Here is a 24,708-nt window from a genome sequence, read left to right as displayed (position 1 = left end):
CATATAGCATTTGGGATATTTTAATTTGAATGTCTAACCTGCATCCAGACAATTATGTTACTTCCTGTAAGTAGATAAGTTACTGTTTTGCAACAGTAAGGCTGTTCTTTTACCCATCATGAGATGTTTCTTGTGTGACACCTTGGTAATGACACACCTTTTTACAGGCCATCAGTTTGGACTGAACCAGCTGATATTCATTTGCACTGACAAGGAGCAGGGTGGCTTTCTGATCACTGGCTTTCCATGCCTTTTTCCACCTCCCTTTCTGCATGTGTTCAATACTTTTCCTCTGTTATTTTACATTATTACACATAACTTAATTTCTGAACTTATTCGTTTTGGTTTCTTTTTATGTATGGATTACCTGGGTTGTGACCAAAACCTGGTGAAAATTCCATGTCAATAGCACCTTTGGAAATATATTTACTATGAAAAATTGTGATGTGTTCAATACTTATTTTACCCGCTGGATAGGATAGGATAGGAGACCAGAAGCATTTCATGTCCACATCCACTACCAAAGTCTGTGTACACGCTACAGTTTGTGTACTGGGTATCAATAAACACATTTTCACATTAAAACCCCTTATTAACTTACAGGAAGTAACATAATTGTCTGGATGTAGGTTAGACATTCAAAATAAAATCTCCCAAATGTCATATGTTGCTCAAAAGAAGATACTTCTTTTACCCACTGTATTTTAAAAGTCATAGCTTTTATAGAGCCCCACTCTCAGCTTCTGTTTTCCTTTATAGACTTTCATTTTGAAGGAGACCTGAGATGAACTTGAAGAATGTGTCCATTAGGTAAAGAAATTAATGCTGAATGATTTAGTGCAGAACTCTTATATCATACTGCATTCACTAGTGTACCTAATGAACTGGCCCATGAGTGTATATTTGCAATATCCAGACATCAGTGCCACTTTGGATTGTGATGTGTGTGTAAAATCTAAAATTATTATTTATATTACATTTATTATTATAAATGTATTCTTAGTTAGTGATACGCATCAGTGTATCAGCCCTCCACAATATGGCGGCAGCTGGAGCCAGGAATGCAGAAAATTAACCTGAACATTATTAATTAAATTTAATTAAAGACCCAAGAAGGTGAATATTCACCAGCTTTCTCTTTAAGTGCACTATTATAAACACAGAACAACTGATTAACCTTAACAGTGGTGGCGGAAAATAAATGTTCTGGACTCAACACATCATGTGTGGATTAATGTTTCATGGAGGAAGTTAATTATATATTAAGTTAATTATATGAGTACAATGAAACCATGTGTAGTCTGTGATTTAAATGCCCGAGCCAAACTGTTCACATGCCTATTACATCCTGTCCAACCTCCTCCATTTCCTCCTGCATAAAGAGGAACTTGCATACGTGCATTCCCCTTTGACCACTGGCAGGAAAGCATGGTAAAAGTAGTCTACATGCTATCAGAGCATTGGCAAGAAGAAAAAGTGGGAAGTGTGTGTGTGTTAGTGCGTTTTTGTGTTTGCTGGTGTTCATACCTCTCCTTGTGTCCCTCTTCTCCAGGCATCGGAGAAAATGGAACTGACAACACTCTGTGAGCGGGTGTGGCCTGATGACATCAGCTCCGACACGCCGCTGTCTGATTGACTGGAGTGGTTGGACTGGGACTCTAGAGTGAGAACATGAGATCTTTTTAAGGAGACTGATAATAAAACTGTAGTTGTGCTTATGAGCTGCTTATGATACACACTCACTAGCCACTTCATTAGGTACAAAAGTAAACTAATTCTAATTTGAGAGGCCAGCTCTAAATCATTCAGCCTTAATTTCTTTTAACTCTCATGTCAACTCATAAGATGTTGATTCAATTGTGTTTTCATTTTGTAGTACTAGTGAACTGGCATACGTTCCTAATATTTTAATATTTTGATCTGCAGTAAACTCTTCAGTTTTTAATTAATTCCAGATTGATCTCCATCCTCCACAATGATACATCAACTGAACATTAGAACAATTTTGAAGGAAGACTAGCATTCACTAGTGTACCTAATACAGCTGACCTTTCACCTGGACAGAGAATAATCTATTTTTACCACAGCAGACCTGGGAGGCTGGAGGAGCTGGATCCAGACTTGATAGAGGAGGAAGAGAGAGACGACCAGTCGTAGGCCGCCTCCGACCGTCTCATAGCCTCCTGGAAGTTGATGTACAGCTGCTTCCCATACTGGCAGACAGATAGACAGAAAGACAGGTTATATAAGATATATGTATTTCAGTACTTTCTGTGATCTCCTTCAACAAAAATAGCCAAAACTTGAGCTTGATTTCCACCTTAACATTTCTAGGTCTATCAGGTTATCACCTGTGGCATGCTAGCAAAGTTAGCCTTTAGCTGCAGGCTCTGTCCACAGACGGTTTGTACCTTAGTGATGCGGATACTGTTGATCCACTGTTGGAGAGTTCGTATGTCATCGCAGCACAGATACTTGATGTACTGAGACTTCTTCTGGATCTGAGGATGCTGCACACACAGAGCAGAGGGTTGTCATTACAGCTTCTGACCACTAGATGTCATCATAGGGGTATCACAGACTGGCAGCAGTTTACCTTAAGCACCATGCAGAAGTCAGTGGGAGCCTTGTACTTGCTCTTGTAGTCCTGGCCATGGTAGACATTGACGTGATCCAGCTGGAGGAAACACACCAGGTCTCTGGAGGCCTGCAGAGAGAAAAACACATTATAAAATTGATTTACAATAAGGAGTGGGAGTTTGATCTGCAGTTTTTTTTAGATAGAGGCACAGCCTGCTCCAACAAGTTTCAACCTGCACCAACCAACTTCAGCTAGCTCCAACAACTGACTGGTGCAAGCCAGATACCTTTAATACACTCTGTGCTCCAAATGATTAAAAGAAAGAGACTATTTAAATGGAACAACATCTAATGAGACAGTACTTAAGTATTTACATAAAAACATACATACACCCATAAATATATCAATGGTATAAATCACTCAAATCAAATAAATATACAAATCCACTATAGTGCTGATTTTATTATCCCACCCGTTTTATGACGATGGTTTAACTCGTGATTTAACTCTTTTGTACCCGGCTAAGGAGACAACCAGAGGGCATATTGATTTAACTCAAAAGAAACTAGATTTATTCTAATGAACAAAATATCAAACCATACTGATTAAAGTTTCTTTACTCTCACTGTTTCCTACATGAACATTGTACTTTAACAACATACTGAAATAACTTAGTAAAACATAAATCAATAAAAATATTAATTTCCATATTGGACCCCTGGTCTCCATTACAAGTACAAACTTGTTTCCTCAACCTTCTTCTTCATCACTCACCTTGGCTTTGCCTTTGGGGATGTAGTAAATGCCAGAAGCTCTCAACAAAAAGTAGCGTTTCTTCCAGGACTTCTTCCCATCTTCTTTCAGCCATAACACTCCCTCCATCTCCGGGACGGACACTGAGTTTCCACCGAAACACTCCTGAGACAGATGATTTTCATGTGGAAGTAAAACACAGCCAAGTGTGCAGAGCATGTAAAAACAAACAAACAAAAAAACCCCAATAAAACAAAAAACAACCAGACTGACCTCTAACAGAGCCTCTTTGTTCCTCTCAGCCATCTCACATGTCTCCTTCCGCCCCAGCAAATAGTTCTGCAGCAGGTATAAGATGGTGACAGTTAAGCGACACAACACAGCCACCTGAGATCAGAAAGCATCTTGTCTAATCTGTTCTCACCTGTGGGTTTTTGAACAGGGCATACTTTTCGATTCGCTCTGTGAACATGAGGCGGTTCTGACTGTCTCTGGTCCAGTTCAGCAAGTTCTCCACCAGGTTCTCGTGATCCTCGAAGATCCGCTCTGTACAGAGGTCGTTTTCAAATCAAATCTTAATTGATATTTTTACTTTGGTTGTTGTGTTTGCTTCTCTTTCTAAAGATAAATCTCTGTTCTTTGCAACAGTACTTTTGTCTGATCATTTATTGTGCGTTGACATTGAAAACAGAAGAAGGTTTCTATGTACTTTTAATTATTTGAATATTTAACCTTGATGCGAGTCTTGCTGTATGCTGTAGTTGATGCCAGCAGCATTAGAGTTTAAAAACTGCAGACTCTGCAGCCAACTGACAGATGAATCAATCACCCTCTAAGCCCCAACATCTCAACACCAACATCAATGGTGGACTACTGTGCTTGTGACAGTGCTGCATCAAATATTGACCGTTGTTGGATGGCTCGGACAATATATATTGTATGTATCTATATACTGTATGTTTGTATATGCCGTGCAGGGTTGATGCGCATGCCCCGTCTCTTCTTTTAGTTTTTGGCTGTGCTGTGTAGCAGAAACAGAGATACAGCACACATTGGCTTCAGCTCCACTTAACACTCTTTGACACACACACAGTCTTTATGTAGGTTAGCTGCAGCCATGCACGTGATTTAACCTACATCTACAGGGTCTCTGCTCAGCAGCAGTGAGACAGAGAGAGATGGAGAGAGTGAGAGAAAGAGATAGAGCGAGAGATCTGTGTAGATTTATTCACATAAATCTACTATAAAACTGCTTTTTCAAAGTCAGTCAGTCAAAGTCAAAGTTTTAGATCTGCTCTGGTGCTGATTAATTAAACTCAATGAATGGGGTCTTTTTTGACCACCACCCAGCAACCAGCCGCTCACCCTAACCTCCCACCAGCACCCTGCAGAGTGACTTTCTGTCAGACTGAAGCTTTGACCTGCAACTGTTTTCTCTGCAGGCTACAAAAGAGACACCAAATCATTAGGAGTTTAAAAAATAAGAGGAAGCAATAAGTCTTTATTTGTATTGTTTAATGCATTATTTTGCAGAGTTTACATCCTAAGCAGCCTATAGTACACAGTAATTTAATCATCATTATAGTTTTAAAATGATCCATCTACTAGATATGTTGAAAACTTGTAAAGACTTGGTTTTAGAGTAAAGGTTCAAATAATCCCTAAACATCCAACAGACTGTCTATTCTGCATATACCAATCTATTTACTCTATATTGTAAAATGCTTAGTTACTTACTAATAATCATATTTTATTCCCTATTATTGGGTTCATTTTGCACTTCTGGTTAAAAGCCAAATTGAATTTCATTGTGTATATACCTGGATGATAGGCAATGACAATAAAGTGGAACTTTTGTGATAGATCATTTGATTTGCTATACTTTAAAATGGATTCTGCATTAATAGATATCATATTAAAATACGTTTATTAGGGGAAGTTCTGTTTATTATTTACTGGTTAATGAAAGGACTCACTACTCAGAGAATAGATTAATCCAATTCATCCAATTTATAAAATAATCTAATTAGGTTTTTTATCTGGCTTTGATTTATATAATACATGTCGTCTCCTGCATGAGAGGTCATCATAAATCTCACAAGACTGGTTTTTCACCAAAAAAAAAGTGTGAGGGAGATCCACAACAAGACAGAAACTCCAACTCCAACAATCAGGACTGAAAACTGGCTGGATTGTATGACAGCAAGCTGGACAAAATAAAAACACATGAAAGATGAAAAACTACAAGGAGGAAATGGAGGACACATCATCAAAATAACTGAAATATCTCTAAATGAATTTTATCAGAGATAGAAACATGCATGTGTGTGCTCTCACCCATCTGCAGCTCGTTGATGGTTTCCACCAGTGACCAGTCTGGACTGTAACCACAGTGAGATTTCTCAAGCAAACTGTCCAGAACCTGCACAACAGAGTCACCTAAAGGTTAATGCTGACATTAACTACACCTGCTCATAAATGATACATGGTCTTGTTTTTATATAGCTCCTTCTACCTATTGGTACTCAAAGCTCTTTACAGCACAGCTCTACAGATGCATCTACCCAGTCGCTCACACAAGTACATTCACTCATTCGAGTGTTCAGTGTCTTGCTCAAGGACACACATTCCAGGGATTGAACCGCTAACCTTCTGGTTAGAACCTACTTATAGCCGCCCGATAATAACAGTAAAAATTTGAATCCAACAACTGCTATCAATATGAGGAAAGGAAAACTATTTAAAGTATTACTGCTACTATGTGGGTGTGAGTCGTACCTGTCTGACCGTCTGCCTCTCATCCACCATCATGGTCTTTGAGCTCTCATCAGACAAATGGACACGGATCACCAGCTGAGGACGAGAAGGATTAGGTATTACTAATTTATATTTACATTAAAAACAACCTGTGCCAGGTCCACGTCTGTCATATAGTATCTGTGTGTTTGACGTATTTCTAAATCTTTTACAGCAGCAGACGTGCTCTTTTTAACAAATTGACAAATACACTGTGTTGATTCAGATTGTATTCGATTGTACAGGCACTCAAAAATGTTTTAGAGATTCCATGTGGACAGCAACATTGGAGATGTGGAGACATCTTGGTCATCTTCTTCTACTCTAATATTCAGGACTAACATGGAGGAGAAAATATTACCAGTAATTCTCATTTTCAATCTTGTTCTCTTCCCTTTATGCTTCTTCTCTTTTCTCTTCCTGCTATTTCCTCCACTTCCATTCTTTTCTTCATCCTTGTTGTTCCCCTCCTGGTTCTTCATCTGGTTGCTTTTTCTCCTTCGACCTGTACCCCTCCTTCTTCTTCTCTATTATCTTTTTCTGCTCTTTTGCATTTCTTCTTCCCATCTTCCTCCACCTTCCTTTCTCCACTTCCTCCACTTTTTCCTTATTCTTCTTTTTCCCCCTCCTCTTTCTTGTTCCAACATCTACTCATCTTTCTACCATCCATCTACCATGTATTCCTATTCAGCCTCCTCCTCCACTTTTTCTGTTTTCTCATTCTCTCCCTCCTCCTCCTTCTCATGTTCCTTCTTCCCCTCTTCTCTCTCTTATTCGCCTCCTGTCTTCCTTCTTCCCTCTTATCATCCTCCGTCTTGTCTTTCTCCTTTTTATTTTCTTTTTTCCTCTAGGCACTGAGGCACTGATTCCACAGAAACAAACAACAGCATGAGGTTTTGATTGCTTAACTGTTCACATGTTCACACACACACACACACACAGGTAGCTGATAGAGTACATAATCCAGGTTGTTAATCCCGTCTCCGTCTCTGGGATTGAGACTTAATTTGCAGCAGTCATTATGTTGAGTGCTGTGTGTGTGTGTGTGTGTGTGTGTGTGTGTGTGTGTGTGTGTGTGTGTGTGTGTGTGTGAGAGTGAACCCCAGATGTTATTGACCACAGCTTCCAGTAACACTGAGCTGACCCAGAAAACTGAGTCCGCTGGACACGTGCCAGACACAAACACACTTACACGTATACATAGACATTAACACACATATAAACAACACTCATTGGCCACTTAATTAGGTACACTACCACTAACAGTCCTGCTCTATATCAATCAACAGTGTTCACATTTTGCAGTGCTATTGAACTGAAGGGTGTTATTTTGACATTTTACTCTAAATTAAACAAACTCATCAATTTACATCTACATCAACTCAACATTAGAGATTTCACTAGTCTACATAATGAAGTGGCTTGTAGATTAGCTGCAACAAATTTGGTTGATCAAATTATGTTTTTCATTCACCATTAAATCCAGGAGTTAAATTAACATCCCCAGAATAAATTTTTTCTTTGTCCAAAATATTAAAACAAATTAATAATATGAAGTTTACTGTAACATAGGACAAAGAAAATCACCAACATCGCACAATGTTTTATATCTTATTTGTAAATGACTTAAAGAGCTAGTTTGACATGGTGTGTGTGAACCAGACTCACCTTCTTCACCTGGGCCTCCTTGATCTTCTCCAGAGCGACTCGTATATTCTCTGCCTTCAGTTTGGCCGCCTGCTCCTCCTGCAGACAAACACACGACAACAGAGAATAATCAGAGCAGACGCACACATCTCCTGCTGCACTCGATACTTCAGTCCGTCACGCTGAGGACACACAAACCGTCATCTACCTGTTTACTCCAGCAGGAATTCATCCTTTATTTTCTGCACATTTCTCTCGAACAATAAAAAAAATAATAATAAAAAAATCAACACTTGTGCGTCTGCTTTACGCTAACTAGTGGAAGTAGTCCTGCTGGAGTTACGCCAGGCTCTAGACAGAGCGAGGGAAAAGTCATGAAACAAAAATCAAAGTTAGTCCGGACTGTGGAGGCATCTCGACTCCTACTCCTCATCATCATCGTCATCACTGAGGTTGCTGGGTTAATGCTTGGATGCTACATGTTAGCACACAGCCGGGAGGATTATCCAGTCTGATGGGTTTCAGTCAGAGGAGGAGGGCATGTATTCGATGGTCCGACCAGATTCAGTCCTACTTTGTTGAATCCTCGACGGAGTCAATGAAAACAAAAACAAAACATCTGAATGCAAAACAGGAGCAGAAAGAAAAGAAAGCATAAACAAAAAGAAAGCATAAACAGTGTGACTGAAAATTAGAGATGCTGGCTCACATCCTTCCTGGACGAGCCTGATAGAGGAAATGAGGAGAAAAATAGAAAGATGTTGAAGGGGGAGGGGCATTGTTGCCTTGTCAACTTCCATGCCTGGGACCGATAAGCTCCCATCTCTCCTCTTTAACAGCTCATCCTTTATTTTCTGATTTGCCCCCTCCTCCTCTTAATTTCTCTACGATTTCAGTTTGTACTCGTGTACACACGAGGATCCACACTGTGAACGGACGAACAGGCAGAATGGAATGAAGATGATGAATGATGAGGAGGAAGGAGAGACTAATATCCTTATTATTTATGATGAAATTTAGAAGGGATGGGATAGATCTATTAAATTTTTTAAGAAATAAAACAATATCATCCGCGTAAAGAGCTATCCGATGCTCAGTTTCTCCCGTCCTGATACCTGTTATCATTTCATGTTCTCTCACAGCGATTGCAAGTGGTTCGATCGCAAGTATGAGTAATAGAGGGGATAGGGGCATCCCTGTCTACAGCCTCTATTGATCTTTATTGATTGTGAAATGTTGTTGTTGGTAATATTTTCTGCATAGGGATCCTTGTACAAAACTTCAACCCAATTACAAAAACCCTCTTCCAAGCCAAAGCGCCCGATTATTTCAAATAGATAAGTCCATTCCACCCTGTCGAATGCCTTCTCACTAGGGGTGTAACAATTCGTTTTTACAATGATTCGATTCGATTCACGAATTGTGGTTGCCGATATGATTCAGAGACGATTTCAGTTCATTTTTAATGATACGATCCGATCCAAAACGATTCAGTGACTTGAAATCAATTCAGTAACATTTTAGCCAAAAATTAAACCAGTGTGCCTGAAATAAATACCTTCTCAGTGTTTCCTCTACATTCGTTTAAGAGTGGCAGGCCGCCAACAGATAACTATCTTGCTCAGTATCTACTCTTTGGGGTTCCGTCACTTTTTAAAATTCCTCAAGTGTTTGATCTGCTGGACGGCGCTCGGTTTATCAATAAAGAACGAGGTTATTATGGCCCAGAAGTTTAACACCCCATATCCATTTCTGTTTATTATCTCCTCTTTTGAGCGCTGATGTTCTCACTACACGCTGGTTTGTTGACAATACTGCATGATGGTGGTGAACGACGCTGCATGTTAAATCATCCGACGTTTCATCGAGCTGTTTTCTTTTTGCACAGGTCACTGTGTGTCACTGGTGGGACGAGGCAGGGAGATGAGGAGACTTGAAGGCGAATGTTAGCATTAGCATATACATTAATTTTGCCATTGATGTTAGCCGGAAGCGAATGCATATTTGTATAACGGTGTATAAAACTAAATTGTAAATTCTGTTTGTCCAATTTTACAGTGTTTCTCAAGTACATACTCTAACTGGATCCTCTGATGTGCTTAATCCAATGCGTTATTTCCTAGTATCGATACAATCGATTGATTACCTTTTAAATCGATATTAGATCGATGTATTTCGTCCAGATCGTAGGAAAATAGATTCATCCATGTAGTGGATGAATCGTTACACCCCTACTTCTCAGCATCTAGTGCTAAGAAGGCTGTATCTGGTGCCCCCCCTCTGGTCAGGCAAGAAGTTCAAATCCCTCCTCACGTTGTGGAAACCCTGGCGGCCAATCATGAATCCATTTTGGTCTTCCATTATTAGACCTGGTAAAAATAGACTCCAGTCTTTTGCAAAGAATTTGAAGAAAAATTATTTTAGCCGGTATGTCTTTTAGTCTCCCCATTACTTGTCTTAGTTTTTTAAGTTTTTGCAACTTTCTGCAGTTCCAGGATGTAAATTTAATTTCTAACCCTCTGGACATGGCAGTTAACTTTGAATGATCTACTCATGATATAATGTGAGAGAACATCTTTAACCCGCCAGAACAACAAAATAAAAGAACATCTTTAAAACCGAATGAAGACCCTTTTCCTAAAACCCCGGTTCCAACTGCCCATCCTCTTGTACACCCCAGTATGCTTAATGACCATTCCACACTGTATGAGGAATAGACAAGCTGTCTGTTATGGGCCTCCTCAATCAGCTGATTAACTGCTGGGCCCTATAAATGCCGGCCGGCGTTTCCGTGGTGTGGTGTGGTGTGGTGTGGTGTGGTGTGGTGTGGTGTGGTGTGGAAGTGCAACCAGTGGGTCAAGTGTGCACGTGTGATGACCAACATCATCTTGTCTGAGAAAGTCTTTTCCCTGTGTCAAGTTTGACAGTGAATAAATCCCTGTGACCGCAGATGGTCCTTAGTTCAATTCTTTGTTTTTTTTGTCTTTGCTTTAATTGTTACACAATTGTTCCCCTAGATTTATTTGCACCCTGATAATGTTATGTCGGGACATAACATTATCTGTTCCATCTCTAATATTATCCTTGAAAACCCAATATGACACCAGTTGCCCCCTGTAAAAATGAGTCCATATGCAGACTAAACTATTAACACAGTGTTAAATCGAAATCTTATGAACTCTATGAATCATACTTTGACCAACTGTAGGGTGATTGCATATGAGTAGTTAACTATTATAACCCCCAGTTAAAGTGAGTTTTCAGTTTACGGAGCATTCAAGTGTTATTTCCTATCTAAACAACAACGAACATTAGACTCTAAGAAACTCTACAAATGAAAACCTATGTACAGGTGAGACCACATATACAGATGAGTGAGTAAAATAAACACAATGACTGACTGAGGCACCTGCCTGAGGGCAGGAGGGAAAATAGGCCATGCGCCAGATAGAAGGAGCCCTTCAGAATACTGTGTTAGTCGCAGACAACAATTCTTCTGGATGTCCTCAGTGGTAGGGAGTGGAGTTACTATGTTGTGCTGGGCAGTTTTCACTACCCGCTGCAGTCTCTCGCACTCTGCAACAGAGCAGCTCCCAAACCAGACTGTGACCAGTTAATTAGAATGCTCTTGATCTACAGGCAGAATGTCAAAATAAAAGGAGACTAACAGGGCTAATGTGGTGGTGTTAAACTTTTTCAGTGTGTCTATAGTGTTTATGTGTTAACCGATGGGTGCTTAGCTATTGTGGTACGGAAGCAGTTGTGAGTGGAATATTGCCGCAAAGCATTGACTTTTGCTTTGGGGAAACAAGGTAACGTAAACTGAATTGAATCTTTTTTTGTTGTTTCAATTGTATTGATTTTTTTCTTTTGGAAAACATTTTGAAAAGAGTGGAATTTAATTTTGTGTTTGTGTCTTTTAATGGAAACATTTCATGTAGCCTAACAATTTTCAAGATGGTGACATGATATTCTTTCAGAAGAATATATATGATTGGGCTTTTTTCATGGGAAATGTGCAGCTACCACTTAAAAATCTGTAAAATATCTCCTCACCAGAAACCCAGAATTGAATTGAAAGTATCTACATATCGATATACTTGAAGTTTCTATATTACACTTTATTAAATTAGTAATGTCAGAAATTATGTAGGTAGTCTCAAACCTTAAAATCTTCAACTGTGGCAGATGATTTGGAAACAGCTCTGGTGTCAAACTGTACTTGTGTCATTCTGTACAGTAAAGCTCAAACATCCAAAAGTAGAAATGTGGGGAAAACCCACACTTGAGAGCGCAGTGACTCTTATGTTATTTAACAGTCAGACTTTCAGACTTACAGATCAATGCAGAGTGCAGTGAGGATTATAACGGTTCCCTTGGAAGTAACCAGGAACAAGGGAGGACGTGTGAAAAAACAGACCGCGGCGGTGGGCCTCATCAGAGACGACAACGACCTGGACTACAGAGAGGAGGTGGAGCAGCTGGTGGGCTGGTGCAGAGACAACAGCCTGATCCTGAACATGGACAAGACGAAGGAGATAATTGACGACTTCAGGAAGAACCGGCCCAGTCACGCTCCACTGCTCATCAACAGCTCAGCTGTGGAGATGGTCAGCAGCACCAAGTTCCTGGTCTGTGAACACCACGTCATTGGTCAAGAGGGCACAGCAGCGCTTGTACTTCCTGCGGAGGATGAGGAGAGCCCACCTCCCCCCGCCCATCCTCAAGACGTTCTACAGAAGCACCATAGAGAGCATTCTGACCAGCTGCCTCTCTGTGTGGTGTGGAAGCTGCAGCGCCTCTGACTGGAAGAACATGAAGAGAGTGGTGAGGACAGGGGAGAGGATCATTGGTGCCCCTTTTCCCTCGATTCAGGACATCCCATCACAGCTCTGCATGTCCCGAGCCCGTAACATCGTCAGTGACTGTCACACCCCCACCATGGACTGTTCTCCCTGCTGCCCTCTGTAAAGAGGTTCCGAAGCATCCGGTGCAGGTCCACCAGATTCTGCAACGGCTTTTTCCCCCTTGCCATTAGACTGTTGAACTGTTGAATTTAGTGTTCGATAGTTCAACTAGACGTGTACTCTTAACTGGACTCCGCTTCGCACATGAACACTGAAAATACTTTCTTTTACTGCCATTTTGCACTTATATTTTGCACTGTTGAACATTTTTTGAACATTTTTTAAACAGTTTCTTTTTGCTATGATACATTCCTATATTGCTGCTGCACTTTATATTGTACTTTTATCTTATTTTATTTGTAATTTTATTACATTGTCCTAAGCTGTATGAAACGAAATTCCATTCTGTATACACCCTATGGGGCGGCTATGGCTCAGTAGGTAGAACGGGTTGTCCATGAACCGAAGGTTTGACTGGCATTGGTGTGTGAATGTGTGTGTGCTTGTGTGAGCGAATGGGTGGATGTGTCTCTGACTGTAAAAGCGCTTTGAGTACCTCTGAGTAGGTAGAAAAGCGCTATATAAGAGCAAGACCATTACCATTTACCCTGTGCATACAAAATGACAATAAAGATCAGACTGCAGATGTGGACATCAAAAGAGAATGCAGTCTTAAGTTCTGATCATCTAACTTCGAGAACATTTTGAGCATCTTATCAAAGAGTGCCAGATTCACACTGTTAACATCTACACATCTGTGTATGTGTAACAGATAGGAAAAGAGAACAAGATATCTGGGTATTTTTTTTTTATTTCACCAAAATCCTTCACATGATGTGTTTAAGTTTATTTTTACTGTAAATATGGATTTCTTTCACTATGCCACTATAAGTTTTTGTAGATTTATTTTTATATTTATTTTATTTTTACAAACCCGAGCTTTTATTTTGAAAGTCAGTGGGTGTGACGGAGTGTTGTTCCGCTTCTCCTCAGTTTGCGCCGTCCTTAACTGGGAGACGTTACGAAAAACAAAGTCATATCTCTTTAGTTTAAATCCAAAATTATCAAAGAATGTTGATGTATGAATGTTTCGAGGAGTGTTTATGGAGGTTTTAGTGGGGTGGCGTGTTTTTAGAGTAATTCTGAGCGAAAGAAGGAGAGTTTGTTTAAGTGCGACCCTCCCCCTGCATGTGTGTGCACGAGTGACCGAGCTAATACGCACATGTGTGTGGGTCCTCAAAGTCCTAGCCTACATGCTCAATGTATGTTATTTTTTTGTGTGTTAGGAGTTATGTTGAGGAGAGATGATCATTGCACACGCATTGTCTCGTGTCACTGTCGTACAGGAGGAATAAAGCTGAACGTGAAAACCAGACCCGTGTCCCCTGTCATTGAAGCAGAGTATATCACACTAACAGCGTAGTCGGGACCCTGCAGATCCATCCCGGCTACATATAGAAAAGACCATCAAAACACCATCCTGAACAAACCTAGACGTTATTTCAAGACAAAGATTTATGTTGTTATTTCAACATAAAATTCTCAGGAAAAAAAGTCATAAAATTCAGTCTTGACCTTGATGTTTGCAAATTTCAAGTGAAGATAGTTGTACTGTAGAGCTCTTAAATTAAAAGCATTTTTAACTTAGTTTTTGTTCAACTGTAAAAAAAAAAATATCTTTTAGTTCCTTCCCCTGAAACAATAATTTTGAAATACCACAAAACCGTGGTGTCTTCTGAGGAAAATTTCATTACATTACTTTACATTACAATCCAAGAACACAGTGAGCAGTTATAATATATCCCACCAAAGCCCAAACAGTTATTCCAACATAATGCTACATAAACAAATCCACAACAAGCAGGTTCCCTCACATTAAGTGGCTGCTAAAGACATGGGCAGACCAACCGCAAATGTAGCAGGCTCAAAGGACATTTTTTCCAGCGTTTTACAGATTTTTGCATTTTCGTCCCCTGACCCTCTAGCTTCCGGCGTCTCATGACAACAACAACAACATTAATGGTGGACTACAGGCTTGTGATGGTGCTGCATCAGATAGTGACCTTTGTCGGATGGCTAGGGCAATATTCACTGTTGTTTCGCCACTATGGTGAGCTAAAAAGGACAAGGGACTGTAATTTGGACTACATGTTTGTATACGGTATGCAAGGTTGATGCGCATGCTCCGCATCTTCTTCCTTTGTTGGGTGAGGTCTCTAGCAGAAACAGCGCCACGCATAGTCCTGGTATATGTACTACAGCCTTTCTAGAACTAAATGAGGTTTCCCAATGGATCGACGTGTACTGAGAAATGCTCGACACAACGCTTTGCTTTTGTACGTGTGTAAAAAACTCAACATAATGTATAATATCCCCCCAAAAATGCAGTACACTTCTGAATTCGTGTGGAAAATCCTGATGAACCTTGGTGTAAAAAAAGATGGTTTACAAAAACAAAATGACAATAATATTCAAACAAGCTAAGAGAGAATATGATAAAGGTTAAAAGGAAACAAATGTAATAGGAAATAGCTCTGCGTCCACAGACCTGCCTCATTTCATTAATGACAATAATAAGGTTATATAATAAGGTTAAAAGAAAACATGAATGAAGTAGTAAATGAATTTGATCATTTTTTTGTTGGACCTAATCTTGCAAATTCTATCGAAACACGAAATGATGAGGAAGTAGAGGGTGACAGGAGTGGAGGCAGTTGTGTTGCCATCTATGTTTCTCAGAGAAGTGAGTGAAAATTAGATCAACTGCAACTAAAACCACCAACTGATAAGACATCAACTGATGTCTTATCAGTTGTTTTGTGATGGGACTGATATGGTAGTAGTATTCCTCTAAGTTTTATTTTTAAACTTTCTTTTCATACAAGTATTTTTCCAGACAGAATTAAAGTAGCAAAAGTTATTATTGCTATTGATAAACAAAGTTTTACTAATTATAGACCAGTGTATTTACTTTCACAACTTTCGAAAGTGCTTGAAAAACTATTTGCACAGAAACTACATAATTTTACTGAAAAGATAAGTTACTGAGTGAGAGTCAGTATGGTTTAAAGACAAACAGATCTACAGCTCTGGCACTGATGGAACAAGTGGAAGAATTACAACTGAAATTGAAAAAAATAAATACAAAATAGGGTTTTCTATAGTTTTTTTTTTTTTAAAAAAAGCATTTGGCACTAGATCATTCTATTTTAATTTCTAAATTGCAAACATATGATGTGAGAGGAGTAGTCTTAAATTGGTTTAGCAGTTATATGGATAATAGACAATGGTACAGTTTGCTGGTCATAGATCTGAATGCATGAAGAATCAAAGTCCCACAAGGGACACATTTTTGTTAGTTCAGGAGATGATTTAAAAGATCTATCCGAAAGCATAACTGAATAAATACTGATAAAAATAGGTTGTCATTAAATTTAAACAAGTTAAGTTTAAGTTTGTGGTTTTTAAGAATAAAAAAAGGATGTTTGAGTTAAGGTTTTTGGGCGTAGCAATAGATTTTGCAGTATTTAAGTTATTGGTTAGAAGTGCGGTGCAATCCATCCTCAAGTAACTAGCCTTTGTTTTTCTTACAGAAAAGAGCAGTAAGAATATTCATGAAGCAGATCCAAGAGAGCACACACACTGTTTATCAAGTCAGGACTTATGAAACTTTAGATTTTATTTGTCCCAGAAGACATATTTGTATCCACTTGATTGCACACATATTCAACATAACAGAAAATTGGGCAGACTAAGAAAGAGAAATTTAATCGCCAATCTGATGGTAGTGCCGCTACTTTAATTTAAATAACATTAACATAGAAGAGTACTGAGGTAAAGTAGATCAACAGTGATCAAATTGAGAAAGAAACCACAAGAAAAGCGGTCATCTAAAAAGCCAGTGAAAGAAAACCCCAACAACTATGTCCTCATCGAAGTGAGGGGAGGTTTGTGTAACGCTGCTTTTGACACCGCCTGCACATACTCCCTAATGGGGCGCAATCAGTGCTCGGAGGTGGCACAAAATGAAGCCAAGTGAAAACCAATGTTTTGCCCTAGCAGATGAGAAAACCTGCCATGAGTTTTTTTTTTAATTTTTTTATTTAACCTTTATTTAACCAGGAAATATTCCATTGAGATTGAGAACCTCTTTTTCAAGCGAGTCCTGGCCAAGAGGCAGCAAACACAAATTACAGTTGCATATTTACATAAAAAGACACAAAACTAAACACATTATGAGAAACACGTGCATGTAATGGAATTGACTTCAATAACTCTCAGTTTGGATTTAAAAGTGCTCAAAGAAATTAAGTCAGTTAGTTTCCAGTCTTTCTGTATCATATTCCAAGCACCTTCAGAAGTGCACTGTGAGCAGTGACCAGCAAGCTAGTCACTTTGTTAGAAGCGCAAAAGCGACCATTTATTTCTAAATTCCATACAGTCAGCAAACACCATAAAGTCAGAAGAAGTGCCATTATCCTTAACTCTCAACAGTTAAAATAAAAAAAGAAAAGTAAGTATATCAATAGCAAACCAGCACGGGCCTCAGTGTAGTATCCAGAGAAAATTATCCAGAGCAAGCAGCACAAGCCTCAGGGTAGTATCCAGCACAAACAGCACAGGCCTCAGTGTAGAAGTAATCTCTGCGTTGTCATCTAGATGAACTCCTGATTTGTATAGTTACTGTGGCATGCTGTGGTTAGAGACATACATCACTGATGACAACAACCTGGCATTTCCCCTAATTTTAGACCTAGATTTTCTCACCAAGGCTTCAACATTATTAATCGTGGTGACCAAATCTATGGAGTGAAAGGACCAAGGGGTTATACTGTCTATCGCTTCCTTTCTCAACCTTCTGAGCAGCAGGACACTCACCCCAGTGTTAGTGTTATCATGGCACCCAGACAGTGAGCCCTCAAAACTAACCCACTCCAGATTTGGAAGATCATCCTCTGGAGGTGAGAGAACTCTTCAAAACTTGGCCAAAGGTGCGCCCAGGCAAACTGGGGCAGCACACAATCTTTACCACTGATGAGGTCCTAGTTTGCTACAAAGCATATGGGGTGTCCTCTTAAAAATGTCAAATCGTCATTGAACAGGTGGAGCAGATGTTCAAGGTTGTCTTCAGCACCCTCAATCTAAAATCTGGGTACTGGCAAGTGGAGATGGCTGAAGCTGAAGCCAAAACAGCAGTTATCACACAAATGGGCCTCTACCATGCATACCATTTGGCTTGAAAAATGCATGTTCCACTTTCCAGCATCTGATGGAGAAGGTCCTGGGGGAGATGAGGAGACAAATCTGTAATAGTCTTTTCACCCACACAAGAGCAACATCTCAAGGATCTGACCGCCATTATGGAAAAGCTTCATGAGGCCAATTTAAGTAGACCCAGGGAAAATGTTGGCAGTGACAGAATATCCAACACCCACCAATGTTATGTCATTGCAGAGATTCCTTTGTTAAGTGGGATGGTACCACAAGTTCATCTCTCACTTTGCCGATATTGTACTTCCCCTCTATCGTCTGACTAGAAAGGATATGGAGTGGACCTGGACAGAGGAATACCAGAAAAGCTTTGAACAGTTAAAACAGGCCCTTGTCAGTGATCCCATTCTAGCTCAGCCAGACCACTCACTTCTCTTTGAGGTACAAACTAATAACCAGTGATGTGATGTGGGATCAGGAGCAGTGCTAGTACAAGTAAGGGAAGGAGGTGAAAAATAATAGCTTATGCTTCTTGGGGGTTGAGAGGAGCTGACTGCAACTACTCAACCTCAGAAAAAGTGTCTAGCAGTAATATGGGCAGTTGAAAAGTGGTGCCATTTCCTGGAAGGAGAACATCATGCCTGTTGTCCTGTCCAGAGCAGTCTCACTACCCAACATCTCTACAGCTTATGTAGCCATAAACAGGGATTATCTATTTCCAGTTCACAAGGACCTTCTGACAATGACTTAAGTGAAATATGTGGTTTATTTACAATGATGAATAGTGAATAATAAACAGTATGATGAATAATATAACGGAGTAATGGAAAATTATGAGAATACCGAAATAAATGAGTTTGAACGAAAATAAGAACACAAACGGAACCTAATTTCTTAAATTAATTATTTAGATTTGTTAAAGTTTCTTTAGCTATAACACAATCATCAACTCTGCTCAAATATAAAGGTGAGAGTCTACTTATGGAAACTCCTTGGAGACTGCTCCTTGGAGACTGCTCTGAACAACTGGATCACTGTCCTGGTGAGCTCAATCTTCCACAGCGGTATTGTCCAGGGAACCCACGGTCCCGAAGCATTGAGAGCAGTTTGATGGACAGTCATCCAGGCCTGCACCTCAGCGTCAGTTACAGCGGAGTTTTCCTCAGTGTTACGTAGACAAAGTGAACAAAGTGGCACTTGTGAAGTTGCTGTGTAGCAGAGTCTGATAGCGTGTTGAAAATTGGTTGTCAGTGATGGAATTGGAAAATACTTACCGATGCCGGTCGAAAATATCTACAAAAATAGTATTAATGTGTGACTGTCTTGACAGTTAAAATGAAATTCAACTTGTACTTTGAAAAAGTCGTGCATTAAATGTGCCAAGAATAATTCAAAAACAAAACTTAAACACGCCAACTGGCGGGCAACAAAACCTTTGACTTAAAAGTAAAAAGAAACATGAAGACAAAAACCAACTAAGAAGAGAACTGAGAAGAGAGAACTGGACTCTAAAAAGATGCAAGAACTGAGAGAAAATAAGAACTGGACTGAGAGAGAACTGGACAAGAACTAAACTAACACTGCACCTATTACAGCATCTAAACCATCAACTTGTCTTCTCGACCCCATCCTGACTAAATTGCTTAAGGAGGTTTTTCCATTCCATTAAACCATTACTTAAAACACCCACCTTGACCCAGATGCTCTAACCAACTATAGGTCAATTTCCAACTTTCCTTTTATCTCTAAAGTTTTAGAAAGGATTGTTGTCAATCAGTTGGTTGATCATTTAAACAGGAATGGTTTGTTGGAAGAGTTTCATTCAGGATTTAGAGCTCATCATAGTACAGAAACGGCTCTGGTTAAAGTTACCAATGATCTCCTCATGGCTTCAGACGATGGACTTGTCTCTATACTTGTCCTGCTAGATCTCAGTGTTGCATTTGACACTGTTGATCACAGTATTCTACTACAGAGACTTGAAGGTCTGATCAAGATAACAGGAACTGCATTAGACTGGTTTGAATCATATCTGCCAGACAGATTCCAGTTTGTCCATGTAAACAACAATTCTTCTATATATACACCACAGTAAGCTATGGAGTTCCTTAGGGCTCTGTGCTAGGACCAATATTACTCACATTATACATGCTTCCCTTAGCCAATATTATTAGAGGGTGTAGTATATTAACTTCTTGTTCTTCTTATCTGTCCCTTTCCTGTGCCTGGGGGTTGTGAAGGATGTATAAAGTTAAAAGTTAATGGTTAAAGGTTAATGGTTAAAAGTTAATGGTTAAAGGTTAATGGTTAAAAGTTAATGGTTAAAGGTCAAAAAGGTAATTTACCAGATGCCAGTTCGTAAAACGAGCCAGGACATACAACCTAAAGCTTTGTTTGTGTATGGGGGTTCTCGGGGATGACCATCCTATATAAGGTGACTGTGGGAGCTGAATAGCAGAGGGGATTCGACGATTGGCCAGAGGCTCTCTCAGATTCGGCAAGAGTTTGACATTGTTCTTTCTTGTAAATAAACCTTTTTAAATGCAAGATAAGACTTGTCAGCGGTGATCACTTCTATCTTCAGCACATCAATATACAACAATTTTGGCGTCACGAACTTGGACGTGTTTGTGGCCTCTCAGCATCTGCTTTCAGTCCTGAGGAGCTGACTCCCGCATCAGTCGACTTATATACAGGGTGAGTTTTTCACATTATAGTGCGCTGGTTTGCTCGTGGGGACTGTGCAGTGTTGCTGTGGGGACACACCGTTTAAGACTCTTTGTGGGGTGGTTGTTGAGCTGCTGTTGGAAGTTATTCGTCGTTCTAAATTTCTAAATTTGAGGTTTCTTTGCGTTGCTGGCAACGCAAAAGGGGGGATAGGACGATATAGATTTAAAGGAAATAAGAAGATAAGGAAAAGAGAAGTTAGGATTAAGGAATGAAAGGAAATAAGAGTAGGCCTACAAATAGAGAAAAAGCGAAGAAGAGAATAGAAAAGGAATAGAAGAAATAAGAGTAGAAAAGCCTAATTAGTAGCATGAGGCGCTGAACTCACATCGTGCAAAGTTAAGTGGAGGGGCCCTTTACCGCTGTAACTAGTAAGACACATGGTCTTTGGTAGCAGTGTGAAAATTGGCTTTATTGGCTTTAAAGGAATTGGCTTAAAGTAAAAATAGGATAAAAAAGAGAGAGAGAGAACTCCTGGGCCCAGGGGAAATTAGGAACATTTCGATTTTTGTTCAAAAAAAGAGGTAAATTTAGAGGAAAATAAGAAAAGAGGATATAAGAGTTAAAAAGAAATAGAGAAAAAGGGGTTCTATAGCTTGAGGCTACTAGGGCAGGTCTAGGACCGCTAGAAAGAATCGCCTAAAAAAGAAAAGAGAAGAAAATAGGAATAGTTAACAGAGAAAGGGAAAATAGTAGTTAGTTAAAAGAAGAAGTTAGTTAGAAGTTAAAGTTAGTTAGAAGTTAAAGAGAAGTTAGAGGCTTAGTTATTTGGAAGAGAAATGTGTGATCACTTTAAATTTGTGTGTTCTGTATGTGTTGTCTGTGGATCCTTGTTGTTTGTGTGGCAACCGGTTTTATGAAGTAATATGTTAGATTTTATGTTGAATAAAACGAATAAAATTAGGAAATAGGAGATTAAGGCGATAAAAATAATAATATACTTACATATTCAGTACTTGCTAAAATACTATGAGCCTTTTTTAAGGACATTTGATAAACATATGAGCCTGTAAAGGACGTTTGATAAATATAGTATGAGCCTTTTGTGGGGACTTTTTTGGTTAAAATACTATGAGCCTCTGCTTGGAGGACTTTGGAAACTGTTAAAATATATGAGCCCCAGAAAAAGGACTTTATATTTAAAGAAATAATAAAGGAAAGTGTTGGCAGGAATGTGTTAGTCACATTGAAGAGTGTATTGTACTTAGTGGTTTTCTACAATGTTAAAGTGTTTGCCTGTTGTCTCTTTTTATGGGGTGAGAGTTCAAGAAGGAAGTAAAAGGACAAGGGGGGTGTCTGGAGGCAGAGGAGAGAACAGCTGGTCTACCTCACAGGAAACCTGAGGCTTGCAGACGACAGCACACGCATCTGAACCCAGCAATAAGGCCAGTGTGATTTTATCCACAGACTCTTTCTAATCTACCTGCTTTTTGACCTCTATGCATTTGTTAATGGTTGATATTGATGATACATATATTGTTTGATTGGGACAACAACAGTATATTTATTTGTTTGCACATAGCATGTATGTTGCAGTTTGAGGCTTGGCAATGACTGACCATTCAGAAAACAGAGTTTAATTTCTGCTGAGTTGGGGAAGCTGTACCTTGCAATTTGATCGGTTGTTTGTATATGGTTGATATTGTGTGTGGACCTGGCGTTGTTTGCTCTTACATCTGTAGGGTTGTTTTTGCATCCTCTGAAGTTGGCAAATTGATTCATTTGTTTGTTGATTGTGATAAAAAGGGGGAATATAGGTAGTAATAATAATAGTGTATCAATTAAAATAAATATAATAATAGGATAATAGAATAGAGTTAAGGTTATTTTTAATTAGGTTGAATTTGATTACAGATAAAAAGGGGGTGTTACTATTATATCAAAAATGGATAACTCAAAAGTAACTACGCCTGTTGAGGTAGTTCAGAAGAATAACCCTTTAATTAAAGGTATTGCAAAGATGTCACAGAAATGGTGTAAGCGTTGGCCTGAAATTGAGCAACCATGGCCAGTGATAGGAACCTTTAATCCAGAAGTAATAAAAACAATACAGGTGCTTGTGACCACATATAAGGCAGATGAAAAGAAAGGAAGAAAAGGTGAAAGACGTAAACAGAAGAGACAAACGGAGCTTGGCATTCTCCAGTTGTTTGAGAAGGAGGGACAGAAATGGATGGAGAAGAAGAAAGACTGTGAAGAGAAGACGGTAGATGAAATGAAAAAGAATGTGAAGAAAACAGAGAAGTTAATGGCAGAGATTGATGCACCCTTTTCACATGTAGTTCCAGTACAGAGACCTCCGCCGTATAAGAAGGAGATGGAGCTCAGGGAAGTTTATCCTCAGCTTCCGGTAATTAGTCAAGAGGGCAATTACCACATTAAGAATGAGGCTGAGCAGGTTATAGAAGTGGGGGAAAGCAGAGACAACTATTAGGATGTATCCAAGTACAAAAAGTAAAAAGAAAACGACACGTTTGGAGACCGGAGGACGATTGAGAATTAAAAGGATGGATTTTGGAGAAGTGGAGGATCAGAGTGATGAAGAAGAAGCCATGGGAGGATATGATCCAGCAGTCAGATGACTACTGGCCAGAGCGGAAAGAAGAGGAGGTACAACAGGAAGAAGAATGGAACTGAGAGATGAAAGTGAAGTTGAAGGTGAAAGTGGAAGTGAAAATGAGATTGAGAATGAGGATAGTGATGAAGAAAGTGAGAGTCCTACTCTTTTGAAGTCTGCTAAGATAAAAACTGCTTATAGAGAAGAAGAAAGACGACAGATTTTAAGAGAAGTTGAAGAGAATATAGATCGATGCTGTAGATGTCTGGACAAATGCACTACACCAAAAGGAAGGAAGGCATTAGAAGACCAATTACAAGAACTGCAGATTCAGAAGAAAGATCGCTTGGTTCATGATTTGAGATTTGTGAACGAAGTAGTAGCCGATTTTCCAGCAGAAGTGCCAGATCCGCATACTTTGTTAGCTCAAATTCCCCCAAATGCTACACATTTTACAGTACTGGATTTATGTGGTGCATTTTTCAGTGTTCCACTGAGTGTAGAAAGTCAGGGTTTGTTTGGGTTCACATACAAGGGACAGTTTTATGTGTACAAAAGGTTGCCACAGGGATTTAAACATAGTCCTCATATTTTCAATAAAGTATTGAAAGATGATTTGGCAGGACTAGATCAAAAATTAAAAAGTACAGTGGTTCAATATGTAGATGACATTATTATTTGTTCACCAGATAAGAAAACATGTCATGAAGACTCAATTAAGCTGTTTCAGATTTTGGCAGAAAATGGTCACAAGGTCTCACAGAAGAAGTTGCAATATTGTCAGGAGAAGATAGTTTATTTGGGTCAAACAATATCACAGGGCCACAGAAGTATTTCTGACAGTCATTTAGAGGCTATTCGAAAGGCTCCAAAGCCCCGAACAGTCAGGGAGATGATGACATTCCTCGGTATCACTGGTTACTCTTCAGCATGGATTGAAGATTATGCAAGTTTGACAGGACCTTTAAGGGCTATGATTAAAGATACTGGGAGTACTCAACTTCATTGTAATCTTCTCTGGACACAGGATGGTTTATTAGCCTTTGAAACGATTAAACAGAGGTTACAAGAAGCGCCAGCGTTAGCACTTCCAGACTATTCTAAGAATTTTCTGTTGTACGTATCTACCTCAGCTGGAGGAAAATATGCATGTGCAGTTCTTTGTCAGCCAACCGGTACAGGGACCAGTCCTCAACCTATTTCATATTATTCTACTGCTTACTCAGATGTTGAACTTGGACTACCACTGTGTTATAGAGCAATGGTGGGAGTCTATTTAATGTATGACAAAGCATCTTCGGTCACGATGGGATATCCAGTGACAATTCTTACTCATCATAGTCTCAGAAATCTTTTGAACTATGGCAGGTATACGTTGACCATGCCTAGACTTAGAGACTATAATAGGCTTTTAGAACAGGAGGATGTCACATTAGTCAGATGTGTTACGATAAATCCAGCTGAGAATTTGCCAACTCCAGAAGATGGTGAACCACATGATTGTGTTCAAGAAGCAGAGAAATACTCAA

General features: G+C 39.4%; 1 protein-coding gene across 4 annotated transcripts in view; it reads right to left on the bottom strand.

The window, feature by feature from the left end:
• Positions 1–24,708, bottom strand: part of raph1a (Ras association (RalGDS/AF-6) and pleckstrin homology domains 1a) — a 190,952-nt gene that overhangs the window by 2,795 nt on the left and 163,449 nt on the right. For all 4 annotated transcript variants that reach the window (XM_047601877.1, XM_047601878.1, XM_047601879.1 and 1 more), the window contains 10 exons: positions 7,799–7,876; positions 6,113–6,187; positions 5,672–5,756; positions 3,759–3,880; positions 3,608–3,673; positions 3,356–3,499; positions 2,597–2,707; positions 2,412–2,510; positions 2,093–2,213; positions 1,528–1,658 (listed from right to left, as the gene is read on the bottom strand). In XM_047601877.1, the coding sequence (XP_047457833.1) occupies positions 1,528–1,658; positions 2,093–2,213; positions 2,412–2,510; positions 2,597–2,707; positions 3,356–3,499; positions 3,608–3,673; positions 3,759–3,880; positions 5,672–5,756; positions 6,113–6,187; positions 7,799–7,876 (1,032 nt within the window). The remainder of the gene's footprint in view (positions 1–1,527; positions 1,659–2,092; positions 2,214–2,411; positions 2,511–2,596; positions 2,708–3,355; positions 3,500–3,607; positions 3,674–3,758; positions 3,881–5,671; positions 5,757–6,112; positions 6,188–7,798; positions 7,877–24,708) is intronic.

Source organism: Mugil cephalus, chromosome 12, assembly GCF_022458985.1.
Source record: "Mugil cephalus isolate CIBA_MC_2020 chromosome 12, CIBA_Mcephalus_1.1, whole genome shotgun sequence".
Taxonomy (NCBI): domain Eukaryota; kingdom Metazoa; phylum Chordata; class Actinopteri; order Mugiliformes; family Mugilidae; genus Mugil; species Mugil cephalus.
The sequence above is the reverse complement of the archived record's forward strand: the minus strand, read 5'-3'. Positions and strand labels throughout refer to the sequence as shown.